This window comes from Cervus elaphus, chromosome 13 (genome assembly GCF_910594005.1).
Source record: "Cervus elaphus chromosome 13, mCerEla1.1, whole genome shotgun sequence".
NCBI classification, from domain to species: domain Eukaryota; kingdom Metazoa; phylum Chordata; class Mammalia; order Artiodactyla; family Cervidae; genus Cervus; species Cervus elaphus.
In genome coordinates, this window is record NC_057827.1 from 24191668 (window position 1) to 24208227 (window position 16560).

Genomic DNA, 16560 nt, shown 5'->3' on the forward strand with positions numbered 1-16560 from the left:
ATTTTAAAAAGGCAAAATTCATTATTTAAAAAAAAAAATGAGGGCCATCCTGAGGGTAGCTTGTCACTGTGGAGGTATGTTTCTCTTTAGGAGATTTTTGTGCTTGGGGGGACCCAGAATCGTTCTCTGCTGGCTCTTGGGGATCTGATCAAGCAGCAGTGGGATAGGAGTCCTACCACTGGTGCCAAGCGTGATGTCCACACTGTCCACACTCTGCCTGCCCATCTCCTGCTCAGAATGCTTTGGTGGGTTAGCCCCTGACAAGTGCTGAGAGCAGCGCCTGGCTGGCAGTAGCACTCAGGGAATACTAGTGATGATTTCACCACTGTGACTATCCTTAGCCATGTGGGTTCTCCCCTTTCCCCACATGCCCCTCTCCCCCTCCAGCTCGAGCAGGCCACTCAGAGACCCCCATGGCCCCCTGGCCTCTCCTGACCCTCCTCCCATCACCTCTGCTTGTCTAGACCCAGCCCGCTTCTTTTAGGTCCATCTCTGGTCTCTGCTTCCGTGAAGCCGGCTCCTTCCCACTAGTTGTTTTTCTGCTGTTTCTCCCCCAGTGTGAATCCTGCATCCATGAACAAAACTGGAAAGCATGGGAGGGCTCAGGCATGTTTTGATTCTCTCAGAGCCTGGTACACAAATGGGCACTCAGAGTACCATTTTAGGGGGGTTCTGAGGCCATCCCAGGAAAAGCAGTCTGTCTGCATGATCAGTTTCTTATTCTCTTTTTCTCAGCGGTTAAAAGAAAATGCTGTACTGTCCAGCCAGCCAGATAGCCCAGACTGGGCTTCCTGTGGGTGGGGTTCCCATGGCACCTGGGCTGGGGTGGCGCTCACGGGCCCCTGGGTGGCCCGGTGGCCGGGTGCGTCCCCAGGCTGTGGTGCTGGGTGGGCGGAGACCCTCGGAGGCTTACGTGCCCCAGGCTGGCCTTCCGCTCAGCTCACGGTGTGTGAGCATCAGTTGTGTGTCGGGCTTCAAGTCAGGTGTGGCTCGGCTGAGGTTTGGATGGATCCAGGGGTTTGCTGAGGACCCACACGGGGTGAAAGCAGGCCATCAGACCCCAAGTCCAAGGCTGCTGTCTGTCTTTCCACACCTCTGGGGTGGAAAGTGAGCTCCTCCCAGAGAACATTTGTTTTGCTGCTGGGCCCAGTCTTGCCATTAATTAATGAGTCTAGAAAGGCCATCGTGTAATTCTTAACAAATTGGGAGAGTCCTTTGAATGTGCTCTCAGTGTATTTAAACTTACCACAGAAAGTCAAACATCTCGAAATTTTCAGGCCCCTTCATTAGAATATTTGTTTTCCCCACCAGCGTCATCTTTCCTTTCTTAAAATTTTTTTCTAGTTTTATCAGGACACACTTTAAATTGGGAATTCTATCCTTTAAGTACATGATCTTCCTAATACTCTTTTGAAAAAAAAATTTTTTTTTTTTTTTTTTTGAGAAATTGGTTCGTTTCCTTTGGAAGAGGTGGTGACTGGCTACCAGAACATTTAGTTTCTATAATGAATTTTTCCCACTGTGGGGCCAAACCTCAAAACAAACTCAGTCAGTCTTCCTTTAGCTGTGTGAGTGACAGCTTTCACTGGGAATGGACATCTAAATGTGCTCACTATGACCTCTGTCTTTACGCTCCTCCTCTCTAGATTGATCATTTTCTTAACTGGAAACTAGAACCAACTTAGATTAGTCTTCCAGTATGTTACTGTGGTTCAGTCGCTAAGTCATGTCATACTCTCTGCACCTCATGGACTGCAGCACGCCAGGCTCCTCTGTCCTCCACTTCAGCGTATACATTAGCTTTTTATGTAAAAAACAAACTGTGAGATGAATGTTTGATGGGGAAAATTTTTTAATATTTATTTTTGTTTACTTATTTGCCTGCACCGGGTCTTAGTTGTGGCATGCAGGATCTTCTCATTTTGGCCTGTGGGATCTAATTCCCTGACCAGGAATCGAATCTGGGCCCCTTCCACTGGGAGCATGGAGTCTTAGCCACTGGACCACCAAGGAAGTCCCTACATTTGCTTTTTAGCTAACATATTGGAAAGTGGTTGATTTGCCCAAGAGCTGAATGGGTTAACCATTAACTTCCTTGGTAAGTGACGTGAAGCGTTCACAAATGGACAGGGGTTCTACCAAAGGGAGCGTGGTAACACCAGTGTAAAGTTGGGGCCCCCCCTCACCCCTGCCCTTGGTTGGCTGACAGCCCACCCCAGGCCACACAGCCCATCCTGAGATCTCTCTGCAGGGCCAATTTTGAAATAGTCGTCTAGGCTGAAGCCTAGTCTTTAGTTTGTCTCGCTGCCCCTCGCAAGGAAAATAAGGTCTTGATATTCATTGTTCTCCAGGTCTTCAAAAGTCAACAAGCTCATCCTCTGGGACATTCCGACGGCTGAAGGGATTTATTTCTAAGTTATCCACGTCCGCTCTTTCACAGACTCTCTCCTGGCTTGCCTCTGGGCCAGGAAGCAGGCTCACCTGTGGTTGTTTATCATGTGCTTTAAAAAACATTTTTTTTTTCAGCTTTACGGAGGTATAAGTGACCAAACGGTAAGTTATTTCATTGTACAGCATGCTGATTCTCATTCTGTTTGCTTTCTGTCTCCTCCTAGGCAAGCTCTTTTTGGAGACCATGTGAAGAAACCCCAGAGCCTGGAGGACACGGACTTGAGCCGCCTCTACACAGCCACATCTCTGATGCAGATTGACGACAACGTGATGAGGTGTGCCCACGGCCCGGAGCAGGGTGCCAGGCAGGAGGCAGCGGGCCTGCACTGCCCAGCACAGGGGTTTCCTCTGCACACTTTGGTGTTAAGGGTTTTGTTTCTTTTTCTTTTTAATGCCCACTGTTTAAAAACTGAAGATTTCAGGACTTCACTGATGGCCCAGTGGTTAATATTCTGGCTTTCACTGTAGGGGGCTCCTTGGGTTCAATTCCTGTTCAGGGAACTAAGATTCCACATGCCGTGCAGCATGGCCAAAAAGTTAAAAAAAAAAAAAAAACCAAACCTGAAGATTTCACAGAGAAATCCAAATTTCTAATGTCTCTTAAAAAAATAGGAAGATGCTCTGACCACTCGTTCTGCATTCCTGCCTTGCCCAGCTGAGCTTGAACAGGGGAGCTGGGGTGAGTGCACCCTAGTTGTCCGTAGTCCTCGTCTCTGGGATGGAGATCGGATGTCACATAAATGCATGTGGCTGTGGAGTAAAGGAGAAGGAAATACTTCCTGCACCTGTACCTGCCCATGTCTCTATCCAAAGTAGAAAAACTGAAAGTAAACCAAGAGAGCTGGGTGTTGCGAGAAAAATGGACAGAGCCTCTTCCTTTGAGGGCATGAAGACGCTCCTCTCTGAGTGTCATACCAAATCCCACCCACCTCACTCAGGGACCCTTACCCTCTCCAGGCTCCTGAGGTCACCCCTTTGACGGTGTCCTCTTTCCTGGCACGAGAGGTTTCTGATTGAGGTTAGCCTCACCTGGAAAGGTAAAGCTGATCTCTGACCTCATCGTTCTCTTTTAAAAACATCATCCTTTTTGTTTAATAATCATTTGATGCCTTCAGATGTGGCCTAAAGTTCATCCAAATAGACAGATATTAACCTGAGGGTATGGGATCTGTACTTACCTTCCTTATGAGGTTTTAGTAGCCTTCTTAAACCAAATAACTTTGAAATATGCCCATAAATATACCCATGAAATATGCCTAGTTACTCAGAGGAAATGGAAATTGCTGGCATGTTTAACAGGCGAGAATGAATTATACCGACGCTCACTTACCATGGGGCGTGCAGCTTTACAGTGATGCAGACACTATAGTGGGCTACCGTTGTGGCTCAGACAGTAAAGAATATGCCTGAAATGCGGGAGACCGAGGTTTAATCCCTCGTTTGGTAAGATCTCCTAGAGAAGAGAATGGCTACCCAGTCCAGTATTCTTGCCTAGAAAATCCCATCGACAGAGGAGCCTCGCAGGCTACCGTCCACGGGGTCGCAAAGGAGTTGGACACGGCTGAGCAACTAACACTATCACTTTTCAGACACTATGCTAATGAAGAAAACAAAAATTACATAAATTTCATTCATCTTCTAAATTTTTTTAAGTCCAAAGAGAATGTTTAGGAAGAAGCTGTTCTCTTTAGCTCCGTTTTACAGAGGAGAGGGCTTCCCTTGTAGCTCAGCTGGTACAGAATCCACCTACAATGCGGGAGACCTGGGTTCGATCCCTGGGTTGGGAAGATCCCCTGGAGAAGGGCAAGGCTACCCACTTCAGTATTCTGGCCTAGAGAATTCCATGGGCTGTACAGTCCATGAGGTTGAAAAGAGTCAGATACAACTAAGCGACTTTCACTTACAGAGGAGGAGCTCAGAGAGGTTAAGTGCTTTGTGTAAGGTCACATAGTCAGTAAGTGACAGAGCCAGAATTTGAACTCAGATGCCATAGCTGGGTGTTCTTAACCCCTAACTCCGGTACCTGTGTATATTCTACTGATATAATGTGTTAGTGTGGGAACTGGCACAGTAATAGATCAACTCAGCATTCTAATCTTATTCCAAGTGTTGTTTTGTCTTTTTCTTTTGTGTGTGGGTGTGTGGGTGTGTTCCAGGAAGTTTCACGGCTACAACTCCCTGAAGGAATATTACGAGGAAGAAAGTTGCATGAGATACCTGCACAGGGTGAGTGGCCACAGCTCAGAGAGCAACATCTCAGAATTAGCATCACTCCACCCAGCTCCACCCACTGTGTAACAAGTCTCCCTCCTCAGCTTCCCTGGCGGAAGTTCAGCCAGCATCTGGCTCCATCCCCTCTAGTTGTTGACTTGAGTGTATTATCGAACAAAGCCCTGCCCCTCTGTGACCTCTGAGTAGTAACCGCAGAGCTGTTCCTAAGCACAGTCTGCTCCCTGGTCTGTGTGAAAGCCCTTAAAGTCACTGCCACATCCATTTTTTTCAGAAGTCCTCCTTTGATAGTGTCATCCTGCCTGGTTTCTACCGGGGTTCCTCATAGGAAGCCCATGTAGATTTCTTAACTATCCTAGACTTTTTTGGGACATTGTGTCTTTCATTGGTTTGGTGCCCAGGACTGAACTCAAAATTCCTGCCCTGATCTGGCAAGCACAGAGCAAAACAGATATCTTTCTGTATCTAAATGGTAGAAGAGCATGTCTTTGGTCGAAGTGGATTGGTTTATATTAATGCAGTTGTCAGCAGCGACGATGAACTTTGTGTGTATTAAATCAAGCTTGTGGCCGATCATAACCACTATGCTTTTTTTAACCACCAAACCAGTGTTTCCCCTTTCTGTCTTTGATCAACTGCTCTTTTTACTCAAACACAGGACTTCCCATTTATCCCTGTCAATGTCCACCTGTTAGTCTGGCCCACTACTCCCCCAGCTAAAGCAGATCATTGTGAATGGCAGTTCTGCCATCATGTCGTGTTAGCCGCCCCATATACTTTAGCATCATCATCTGGGCCTTTCATGTATTCATTTAAGGCATTACAGAAACGTGGAACTGCCCAAAGTCAATGTCAGGCCTCCAGGTACGGCAGCCAGCCGGTATACTTCCTGGGCATGGCTGTTCAGTAATATCTGAGCGGCCCCATCAGCGCCATCTCCGCTAAGAAGAAGGACACTGCTGGCTGTTTTGCTAAAGTGGATGTTGAACGCACAGCTGCCAAGAGCCTCCCAAGATCTACCAGCCTGCTCCTGTTTTCCTTCCTCAGATGCTTCTAGAAAGGCTCCTTTGTCTGCAGTGAAGCAGACTCCTTTCTTTCTCCCCACAATATAAATTGGATGACCATGTACATAGCTCTGTAAAGTCGTTTTTCTGAAAGATATGGCTAATCTGAGACACTGTGAAGACGATCAGAAATATGTTGCCGGCGAGCATTGTAGTCTTGAGCCTTGCCGCATCAGAGCACATGGGTCACCTAGGACACCAAGCATGACTCCTGTACATGCCTGCCAGGGCTGCAATCCCAGTGGCAGCTGCCAGGGAGCATAGGGCATCCTTAGTCCATTAGTTCAGCAGATTGAGCACCGACCCGCTTCCCTTTGCTTCAGAAACATGTCCAGTAGTGTATTTCAGCCTTGGATCAACGGGATCTAAAAACGAGAGTTGATCATTTAATCCTGCTTTTATTTCCTTGTTTCAGATTTATGTACCTCTCATGCTGGTGAATGCAGCCGATGACCCCTTAGTGCACGAAAGTCTTCTAACCATTCCAAAATCTCTTTCAGGTAAGTGTTTCTTCCCGCCGCTCTCTTAACCACTCAGCAAACTACCACAGTACGTCACCTTCACCACGCTGACATCTCCTGGACACCAGAGCATCTTATGGCAGTATTCTTATTTAGTCTAGCCTAATAGGCTGTGTTAGAGCCTGTGTTGAGCCTTTCATGTTCTGTCCTGGTGCAAGAGACAGGATCCTCATTTATAACCACAACCAAGAGGTTTGGGGGAGTCCTCTGGTATTCTATGAAATTATTGCCTCAGGGATGTGACTCCATTAAGTCTGAGAGTTTGACTTAAAGAGATATTTAGACTTAAAACTTTGACCTGAAAAGGAAAAAAAAAAAAAAAAAAAGCCAGTTCTGCTGCCTCTTGTGACAGCCAACCTCCCTGTCCGCTTTGAGGATAAAAATATAAGCCAATGAAAAAGCAGAGAAGGTCACTCATGGGAATACCATCGTGTTTTAGGCTGGCATGACCTCATGCCTTGCTAGGTAGGAGCTACAGAAAGAACTAGAAAGAGGGAAGCAGAGGAAATACTTGGGTCACAAACCACAGTTACTGTGCATTGTCATTCAGATCCCTCAGACCAGACCTCCTTGCCCCATCCTCTGTGATTATGTTTCCTCTTATAAACATCATGTGTTAACCAGAGGGAAAGGGGTACATCTGATTCTCTCATGACCCCAAGTTAAAGAGTAGATAATGCAGCAAGCAGACAAAGGACCTGTGTCCAGACAGAGCTCTATTCTCCACTCAGAGCGAATGCATGTGTCGCAGGTGCGTTATGTGATAAAAGCTGTGGCCTGTCAACCGCCTGTCAAACCACAGGCTCCCTGCACAAAAACAGCCCTGTTGGCAGCGGCGAGAGGACACAGGCTTCCTTCTGCACATCTAAAGTAACACCCACAGCGCTCGCGCTGTCGTACAGAAACTGATGAAACAGCAGCCCAAAGGGAAGAATAAAGGGGGTCAGACAAGAAAAGAGCCCTGCAGAGCCAGAAATGCAGGTGCCGGGAAGCGCCTCAGAGGCCTGGAGCAGCCAGCAAGGGGCCCCTTGTTACTCGTCCCCCTGGGAAGACAGATGCTCTTTATGGTACCTGAATGCACCTGGCTACCCATTTTTGCACATGTCTTCAGTAGTGGCTTTACTAGCCCATGTGGGACTAGCTTAAGCGTGGACTCATAAAGTCAAGCTCCAGGTTTGTAATTCTCAGATGGTCATTTATCACATGAGGTTGAGAGCTCGGGCAGCTTTTAATACAACTTGCAGCTTTATGTTTTAGTCTTGCAAGATGAAGTTCTGTAGTGGAAAATCATTGGCTCCATTGAATTCATCTGGTTCTTTGGTAAATAAGAGTGTGTTAGGAATCTGTCCTCAAAGTCTGGGCCCCACCAGTAGCATCAGCATCACCTGGGAGCTTGTGAGAACCTCAGAGTCTCAGCTCCTTAAATCCAGGCCTGTTAAAGCCAAACCTGCATTTTAAGTCAATTTCCTGGGTGATTTGGGTTGGCCAAAAAGTTTGTTCAGATTTGTAAGATGGTGCAGAAAAACCCGAATGAATTTTTTGGCCACCCCGATACTTGGCTGTATGGTTGAGTCACCTGGGAGTTTTAGCAACACGGATGCCTGGGTCCTCCCTCCTTCACCTGCCAACCCCCAATTCCACCCCACCCCTGCCCTCACATCAGAATCTCACTGGTCTGGGTGTAACATAGAGACCTTTATTTAAAAAAAAAAATTCAGGTGATTCTAATAGGCAGCCAAGTTTGAGAACCACTTAGAGTTCTAAGGATGTCCTAAATGGCAGTGCACTCCAGTACTCTTGCCTGGAGAATCCCATGGACAGAGGAGCCTACTGGACTATGGTCCATGGGGTCACAAGAGTTGGACACGACTGAGCAACCAAACCTAAGCCGGTACCCATTCTGCTCCAAAGCTAAGGTGTATTCCCAAACCTGCTCGATCTCACCATCTTGTCAGCCCCCACCAAGTATACACCTGCCCCCACCGCTGGTGAACAAGGCAGAGGGGAGGGAGATAGATGCCCACTTGGGGGGGACACCTTCACCCCTGGGGAAAGCCTGGGCTGCCCTGGCCAGCTTGCTCTCCCACCTCCAGCCCTGGAACTGGTCAGAGGACAGTGACTCACTCAGCTGCCTTTCTCCTGCAGAGAAACGGGAGAACGTCATGTTTGTGCTGCCCCTGCACGGGGGCCACCTGGGCTTCTTTGAGGGCTCCGTGCTGTTTCCCGAGCCCCTGACGTGGATGGATAAGCTGGTGGTGGAGTACGCCAACGCCATTTGCCAGTGGGAACGTAACAAGTCGCAGTGCTCCGACACGGAGCTGGTGGAGGCCGACCTGGAGTGAGGCGCCCCCACCACCCCGCCCCCCAGACTCTGGCGTGCTCCAGCCGCCCTCCTCTGGAACTGTCGTCCCTCACCGGCTGTTTCAGGTCTCCCATCTCCCTCAGCGACCTGGATCTGACCTCACACCATCAACAGGGACCACCCACCAGGCACACACGCGACCTGAAGTGGGTGGCCGTCCCTGGGAGCTCCAGGCTATTTTTGTGCTTAGTTACTGGTTTTGTCCATTGCATTTGTTAGCCATGGTGACAAGCGACAGGGTTCTCACCCTGATGTCCGGTGTCAGCATCGGATTGCTTTCAAGCCAATTACATCTAGTTTCCCTATTAAAAAGCGTGTCTGAACAGCAGTTTTGCTTTGCCAATCAAATTTTCCCCAAGAGCAGCGAAGGATGGATGTTATGCTGTGGCAACTGTATGTGTCCTGGACTTAGACCCTAAATGGAGCCAATGCTGTAGCTACAGTTCAGCTTGGGGGCCTGGGGCCCTGGGCCCCCACTGCCGAGAGCATGGTCTCTTACATGATAAAATTCCCTTGAGTCAGAAGCCAAGTTTCTCCCTTGTGCATTCCTGATGATGAGAGTTACCTGGGGCGCTTGTTACAAATTCAGCCTCCCACGTCCCTCCCCTTGGAGGTGTTTCTGTGGGGCTGGGAAGGGGCCTGGGATTTTAATTTTTGACAAGTGCCGCAGGTGATCCTTCTCACCAGGCAAATTCAAGAAACCCAGCAGTGCGGAGCCTCTAAATTAGAACCGTCTTGGTAGCTCATGGTATCTCGTAGCTCCCAGGAGCCTCCGAAGCAGCAATGCCTGTCGCGTGCACCTGCCCTGATGTGATAGCCATGAGCAGTTTCAGCAAGGGCCTGGCAGGTGGTGGAGACTTCAGGCCTGCCTCTGCCTCTCACTGGCTATATGACCCTGGAAAAGTCCCTTTGAACTTTTCTTTCTTCACCTGTAAAATGCGGGGCGGTTGGACCAGGCAGATTGCTGAAATCACTACCAGTTCTAAAGTTCAATGACAAACTCAGTTTACTGAGGTTTGAGAGAACTCTCCAGGGGAGCCCAGGAGCTATTCTAAGCATGTCATCATTTGCCTTTTTTTTTTTTTCTGTCCCTTATTTCATATAAAGTGGTTTTTGTTTTTTTAAGTACTCATTTTATTTTTTTTAACCCAGTTCTCTCGAACTCTGGCTTTTGATACCAAATAGTTCAAAGGTTGGATCTGAGTTTGGAGAAATCGCTTTTCAACTCAGAAATCATCAGGGCAGGTGATTTTGGAAACTGGATTTTTAATTGAATAACTTATATCTGTAGCCTGTTGGATAGGTCTTTCCAGAGTGTGTCTTCTCAAATGAAAAGCCCACGCTGTGTTTCAAGTACTCCTTTCCTCCAATCCTGTGGTACTTGAATATCTAAAAACCCTGCACTTTGAAATAATCAGCAGTTGCTATCTGAAACTGAGCAGAATTATGAGTGAAATGACCTAGATACTTAAAAAAAAAATTCTTTACCCCCCTGCTTCCTCTACTTTGCTCTAGGACAGACTGGAATATTAATAGTGGGTCTGTGTGCGGATGTCTAAGGGGTAAAGAGAGCCACATGAGGGCCTGGGTGCGGACCCTCTTGGTCCCAGGTGGTTGTAGTTTGGGCATCGGTCCGAGTCACGTGACAGTCATGTGTTGTTTTCTGACAATCACCAGATCATCCTAAATGGTAACATCAAAGACTGCTGTTATCTGAAGAGACTGAGGCTTCTCTGATCTCGACTTGGCTTCGGTTTCTCTCTTTCACACACACACACACACACAAATTCATCATCATCATGACTTTCCCCCCAGGTTGTTATTTTTCAAGTGCATGTCTCGTTCATGTTCTTCTAGCACAGATAGGCACTTTATTTTCTGCCCCTCAATTTGGAAGTTCGTCTCTTCCCTCTCTGTTACTTTTCTCTCCAACCTGCAACCACAGCTATAATCTAGAAGGTTCATAGTCATATTTCCTGCTCCTACCTTCCTGTCTCAAAACTTTTTGTGAAATCAGATAAACAAAGCAATAACCTAACGGGGCTGAATCACCATCCCAGGAAGCAAGAGGCTCCTTTTCATTTGCCTTAGGACACATCCCTTGATCTGTTCCAACTATAGAGCAGCCAGGTACCAGCTCCATTCAGGAGGAGGAAACAGCTCTGTTGTCACACACTTGTCAGGCGGGGACAGGAGTCCCTGGAGCCTGGTCTGCCCGGCAGTTCTGTTGACCCACAGAGAAGAGGCAGGGCTCAGAGCGTTCCCTTTGTTGCTGGACAACCGGATTTTACCCCACACGGCCGTGGGGGCCATGCACAGCTGAAGTCTTTTTAGCGTGTGATTCTGAATGGCACTTTTTGGCTCACATGAAATCAACTGAGGCCCTTTGTTCGAGCTTCAGGCTCTCATGCATGGAAATGAGAGTGTAACTGTGGCCGTCTTTACAGGAAAATTCTTGTTTGTTCCTGAATGGGAGCACAGAGGCATTCAAGCCTAATAAACAAGGGAGCAGCACTTTATATGTCGGTCAGCTTTTTCCTCCCTCCCATTTGCCTGGCTTTTCTGTTCATTTCTGATGATAATGTGGTGGCTCTTCTTGCTCCTGAGGTCCTCTTGGGGCTAACACAAAGCTGAATTTTCAGAGTGTTTGAATATTTTATTTTAAAATCAGGTTAAGGACATAAATTGCAATGGCCTAGACAATTCCGTTGCTGGAAGAACATGTTAAAAAACCAAGCAGGCTTCTAGCAACATCTTTCCAAGTTTTTCTCCCTGCCTCTATAAACAGTTTCGAAGGCAGCGGTTAGTAACTGATCCCAATCAAGTTAGGATTGTGCATGTCAGACAGTCACTCAGTCCTGTCTGACTCTTTGTGACCCCATGGACTGTAGCCCACCAGGCTCCTCTGTCCATGGGGTTTCCCAGGCAAGAATACTGGAGTGGGTTGCCATTTCCTCCTCCACAGGACCTTTCTGACCCAGGATCAAAACCCCGTCTCCTGTGTCTCTTGCATTGGCAGGCGAAGTCTCTACCACTGAGCCACCTGGGAAGCCCAAATTAAGATTATCTGACTTGAAAAATGGTCTCAAGTCTTCTTGATGCACTTATGTCAGTAGGGAGTTTAACAATCTTAAAGAAAACCTCTTACCTTCTCTGATGTGAGTCTGTACCAATGATTCCAGGGCAGAATGAAGACAGAAAGTTATTTGTTGTCACTGTATTCCTTGAACCTCCTGCAAGCATTTCCCACGTACCTTAGAATGGGAACATACCTGCCAGGGGAGCATCCTTTCCTGACTTGGTGTTAATGTAATCAGGGTCCTGGACACCTGGGTTCTTCTCCTGTCTCTAATTCACACTGGTCTGTGGGCAATCTCTTCCCCTCCCTAAGCCTCAGTTACCTCACCTTAGACCATCTCTAAGTCCAGTTCATCTGTTTACACGTCCTTTGCCAGAACATTCCCAACTGGCCTTCTACAACCCTTGTAAGTGGACACAGATAAGTCAAGGCTTTGAGCTTGTCTTGAGGGGACTTGGAGAGAGAGAGTGAGCTACTGCATTCAGCCTGTGCTGGTGAAGAACCTTGATTTTGCCCAAAGCCCCGTGCCCCTAACTGGCTTCTCTTCAGAGCCTCCATTGTCCTCTCAGTAGCCTTTCTGTGCTGAGGGCGGTCTCATGACGGGGACAGGTGCCGACCGTTGGAGCAAAGCGAATATCCCTGTCATTCTGTGAGACTCGGGCAAGCATTGAGCATTCCCAGGGCAGGAATCCTTCCTGCTCAGACTTCCATTCTCAAACTGCAGTCTTCATTAGAGCTGAGATTTCTGGATAGTCGAATTTGTCTGCCTGGCATCTGAATGAGAGCTCTCTTTGTCGCTGTGTGGCTCATGATCCATTTAGAACAATACATGTGTTCTTGTTTGTGTTTGCCAGGCTAGCAGATGTCTGAGCTCTGAAGGGCTTTTCTTTTCCCCCATGGCACTGATTCTCATTTAGCACTGAAGATCACTGAAACATCACCTTGAGTTCAAAGAACTCTGATCTTTGTCCTCTGAGGCAGGACAGGAGAGTTATATTAAGAATTTTGCTGCAGCATCCGCTCACAATATCAGCTAGAATCATTTTTCTTTGTCCAGAAAGCCTTAACTTGCCTCTAGAATATCCCCTGGTAGAATAATGCTATGTGGCTGCAGAATTGAAATTCTCCTGCTGTATTAGTCTGCAACAAAGCCACAGCAAAACCAGAGAATGTTACATTAGGCATCTCCCACCCCTTGACAATTAAGAGCAGTCTGGAACTGGCCAAACACCTTGTCTCTGATGTCTTGCTTCCTTCTTGGCCTCACTCGGTAGTTCAAAGACTAGTGTGGATTAGTTGGATGCTTCCAAAAGCCATGAAAAGCGGCCTGCGTGTGGCATTTAGTGGCCAAGCAATTGAGGGAAAGGTGTTCTCCCCACGTTATCAAAGCAGAGGAAGGTGTCCCCCACCCTACCCGGCCCCCGCCCCCGAGACTTCCCTGGTGGTCCACGTTAAGACTCTGCACTCCCAGTGCAAGGGGCAAGGTTCAGTCCCTGGTCGGGGAACTAAGATCCTGCATACTGCAAGCGTGGCCAAAAAAATACAGAAGAAAATAGCCACCACCAACCCCCTTCATATACTAAGATTGCTTTTGCCAAATTGTATTTGAAGGGGAGCAGGCAGTGAGAACTGGAATGCTGTCCAAAACTAAAGCTGCTTCCTCTTGTGTGTGTCGCTGCTCCTGCTGCCTCGGCCGGCCGCTGTAGCCCAAGCACCCGCCCCGCCCCGCAAGTGGACCTTAGCAGCAGGCTGCAGAGCCCGGCTCAGCGGCAGTTCTCAGACCCCAGACAGTGGCCAGCTGCCCCTCCTTCCCAACACATCATGTCTTCTGAACCATGTTTTTCCCAGCATGTATGTGGATAAAACGTTCATCTATCTCTAATGAGTAAGCTGAAGTTAATTTTGAACCGCTGGATTGTCTTTTTAACTCCTGTCAATTAGTAACGAAGCCTATAACCTGCCTTCCCTCCCTCCTGGTGTCCCCGTTAGCCAAGAAATCCATTGCCGTAAGTTAGGGACTGAGCACCTATATAGCACCTGCAGAAATACCCTTCATTGCCGTGGGGCATTCTCCTTCCAGGCCACCCACGTGCCGCAGCCAACAGGCGCCTAGCATGCAGGCTGTGCCCTCAGCCCCAGCACCAGCCGCCTCTCCCCCAGGCCGTTTGTGGGGGGTGGACCGAGTTCCCGGGCAGGCGGGCGTGGGAGTTAGGTTTCCTTTGGTTTTTGTTTTGGGCCTCTTTAGTCTTCCTAAAGCACAAGTCCTTGTAGACGCCTGTCCCCTCTTCTCCACACCAGTCTCAGACGATCTGGGTCTTGCCCACCGCCTCAGGAAGACCTTCACTGTACCTGAGCTTCTGGTTTCTGCCACTGCAGCTGCCTTAGTGACACCAGGGGCTGGGGGGTGGGGGGTGGAGGGGTGGGGGGCCAGTTTGCATCTTCCCCCTTTCCTGGTTAGACTCCCATGAACCACTTTCTTTCTGTTGGCAAGATGTGCTTCCGGGTTGATTTTTGAGAACCATCACTTACACATTCCTAAATTTCTGTTTTGTTTGATTTTGGTTTCTTGGTTTGTTTTGTTGTTGTTGTGGTTGTTTTTAATTTTCTGAAACTTCAAATGCTGCCCTGAAAATAATGTATTTTTGAGTTTGTGTTCTGAAGGCCTCTGTGCTGCTGGATTTGGGGATGGGGTGGGGGCAGGATATAGGATCCTCCAGCACTGAGGTGTTTAAGATTTGCAACTAGCAATGCAATTTTTTCTAAATATAAGGATATTTACCTTTATTAAGAAATTATACTAAACAATGGTGTCCTTGATCATTTTATGTTCTCATAAATTACTTTTGGTTCTGTTTTGACTCTCTGTGGTGGTAAACAAAGATCATTACAAACAAAAGCTGTAATTTTGTTATCTTTGATTCAATGGAATTTCTTTACTTAAAAAAAAAATAAAAGACTAAAAATGTGACCTGGCTGTGTGGTCATTTGTAGTGGAGATTTTCTATCTGTGAATAAAAGGATTCTTCTGGGACTTGCCTGGTGGGTCAGTGGGCTAAGACTCAACCCCACCAAGGCAGGGGGCCCAGGTTCAGTCCCTGGTCAGGGAACTAGCTCCCACACACTGCAACTCGAAGACCCTGCATGCTGCAACTAAGACCCGATGCAGCCTAATTAATTAATTAAAATAAATACTTTTAAAATAAATAAATAAAAGGATTCTTCCCGTGTCTTCACCAAAACATGAGCTTGAAAGAAGTGGGCAAAACACCAAATTCTCATCACAATTAACTTTAACCCAGCCTTGCAAATAGCAAAGAAATGACCAGCCCACAGGTGTCTTTACAAGCCCTTCCTCTCTGGGAAGACAGCCAAGGCCTGGGAAGAGTGAGATAATCAGCATTTTAAACACTTGCTCTATAAAGTGAACCATGTAAACAGAATGTAAGAAAAGATGTCAAAGTGGTAGTTGTCACACATGATTCACAAGCTTTTCTAATAGTGTTCTTCGAAAAGACCAGGTGAACATGATCTAAATTAAGATTATATTGGGTTGGTTGAGTAACAGTGGTGTTTTCTTCTTTATATCTGTCTGAATCCAAGCTAAGGGTCTCCCAGGGCCAAGTACTAGCCCAGCCAGGAAAGTTGTGGTGGTCCATGCTCCCCCACCCCAAGGGCCTTGCACTCAATCTTCTTCCTTCCTTGGTCTTGCAAAACCTTTGACAAACTAAGTGGGAAGGGGGGAGAGTTGGTTTTGGGGGACATACATCAGCAAGACCTAAGAATGCTCACGGACAGAGGAGCCCAGCGGGCCACAGCCCATCCAACCCATGGGGTTGCAAAGAGTTGGACACAGCTTTGCAAGTCATCAAGCTTCCCAGGAGAATCAGTCAGCAAGGAGGTTGCAAACCCCTGCCCTGGAAGCTCTGATTGGTTATGTGCAATGCCCTAAGGATCTTGTTAAAATGCAGACTATGATCCAACAGATCTGGGGTGGGGGGAGCTAAGATTCTGCATCACTAGCAAGTGGAGCAGACACCCCCTCCTGGGACCACACTTTGAGCAGGAAGGCTCCCGGGTATCCTGTGAGCTTCCCCTCCCTGTACTGCTAAGCTTCCTCAACACCAGAGCCACACCCACCATGGAAAGTATTATAAAAGGTGGTCCAATTCACCCTGAAGGTGACTCCTCAGCTTTCCCAGATTAACTTAAGACCCAGGCATCCCTCTTCCAGGAAGACTTTGCCAGGACACCCAGCAGCATTAGCCTCCTGCAGCATCCCTTAGGTAAACTCGAGACTCTAAGAAGTGGCTGGCCTTGCTCAGAGATTCTTTGAAGATGATGGCCGATTTCATTACTGAGACCTCCACCCACACCTTAACAAATGCTTCCATCTGCAAACAGTATTTCCCCAAAAGGCCACATGATGCATCACTGTGACCTCCCAACTTTGCTGTTGTGCTGTGCTCAGCCATGTCCAACTCTTTACGACCCTGTGGACTGTAGCCCGCCAGGCTCCTCTGTCCACTGGATTCTCCAGGCAAGAATACTGGAGTGGGTTGCCATTTCCTCCTCCACGGGATCTTCCTGACCCGGGGATGGAAACCGTAGTTTCCTGCAACTCCTGAACTGGCAGGCAGATTCTTTACCTACTGAGCCACCTGGGAAGCCCTCTCAAATTTTGCTCGGCTCAAATTACTTTCATCTGCAGAATCCCTGCCTCATCCCAGATGTCTCCAGAAGGAAGGTGTTCTGAGCAGCAAATGGTTGTCATGAAAATCATGTTTTGTTATCCCCTTTCCCATATTTGGTGGCTTTCAAGAGTATTTTATTGTCCCTCTAACTCGTTCATGAATG

General features: G+C 47.7%; 1 protein-coding gene across 1 annotated transcript in view; it reads left to right on the forward strand.

Moving 5' to 3' along the window:
- Nucleotides 1–14674, forward strand: part of ABHD2 (abhydrolase domain containing 2, acylglycerol lipase) — a 107722-nt gene extending 93048 nt beyond the window's left edge. Inside the window, exons 8-11 of the mRNA XM_043921482.1 lie at nt 2616–2726; nt 4608–4677; nt 6160–6244; nt 8411–14674. Of these exons, the coding sequence (XP_043777417.1) occupies nt 2616–2726; nt 4608–4677; nt 6160–6244; nt 8411–8607 (463 nt within the window). The 3' untranslated portion in view covers nt 8608–14674. The remainder of the gene's footprint in view (nt 1–2615; nt 2727–4607; nt 4678–6159; nt 6245–8410) is intronic.
- Nucleotides 14675–16560: the final 1886 nt, after the last annotated feature.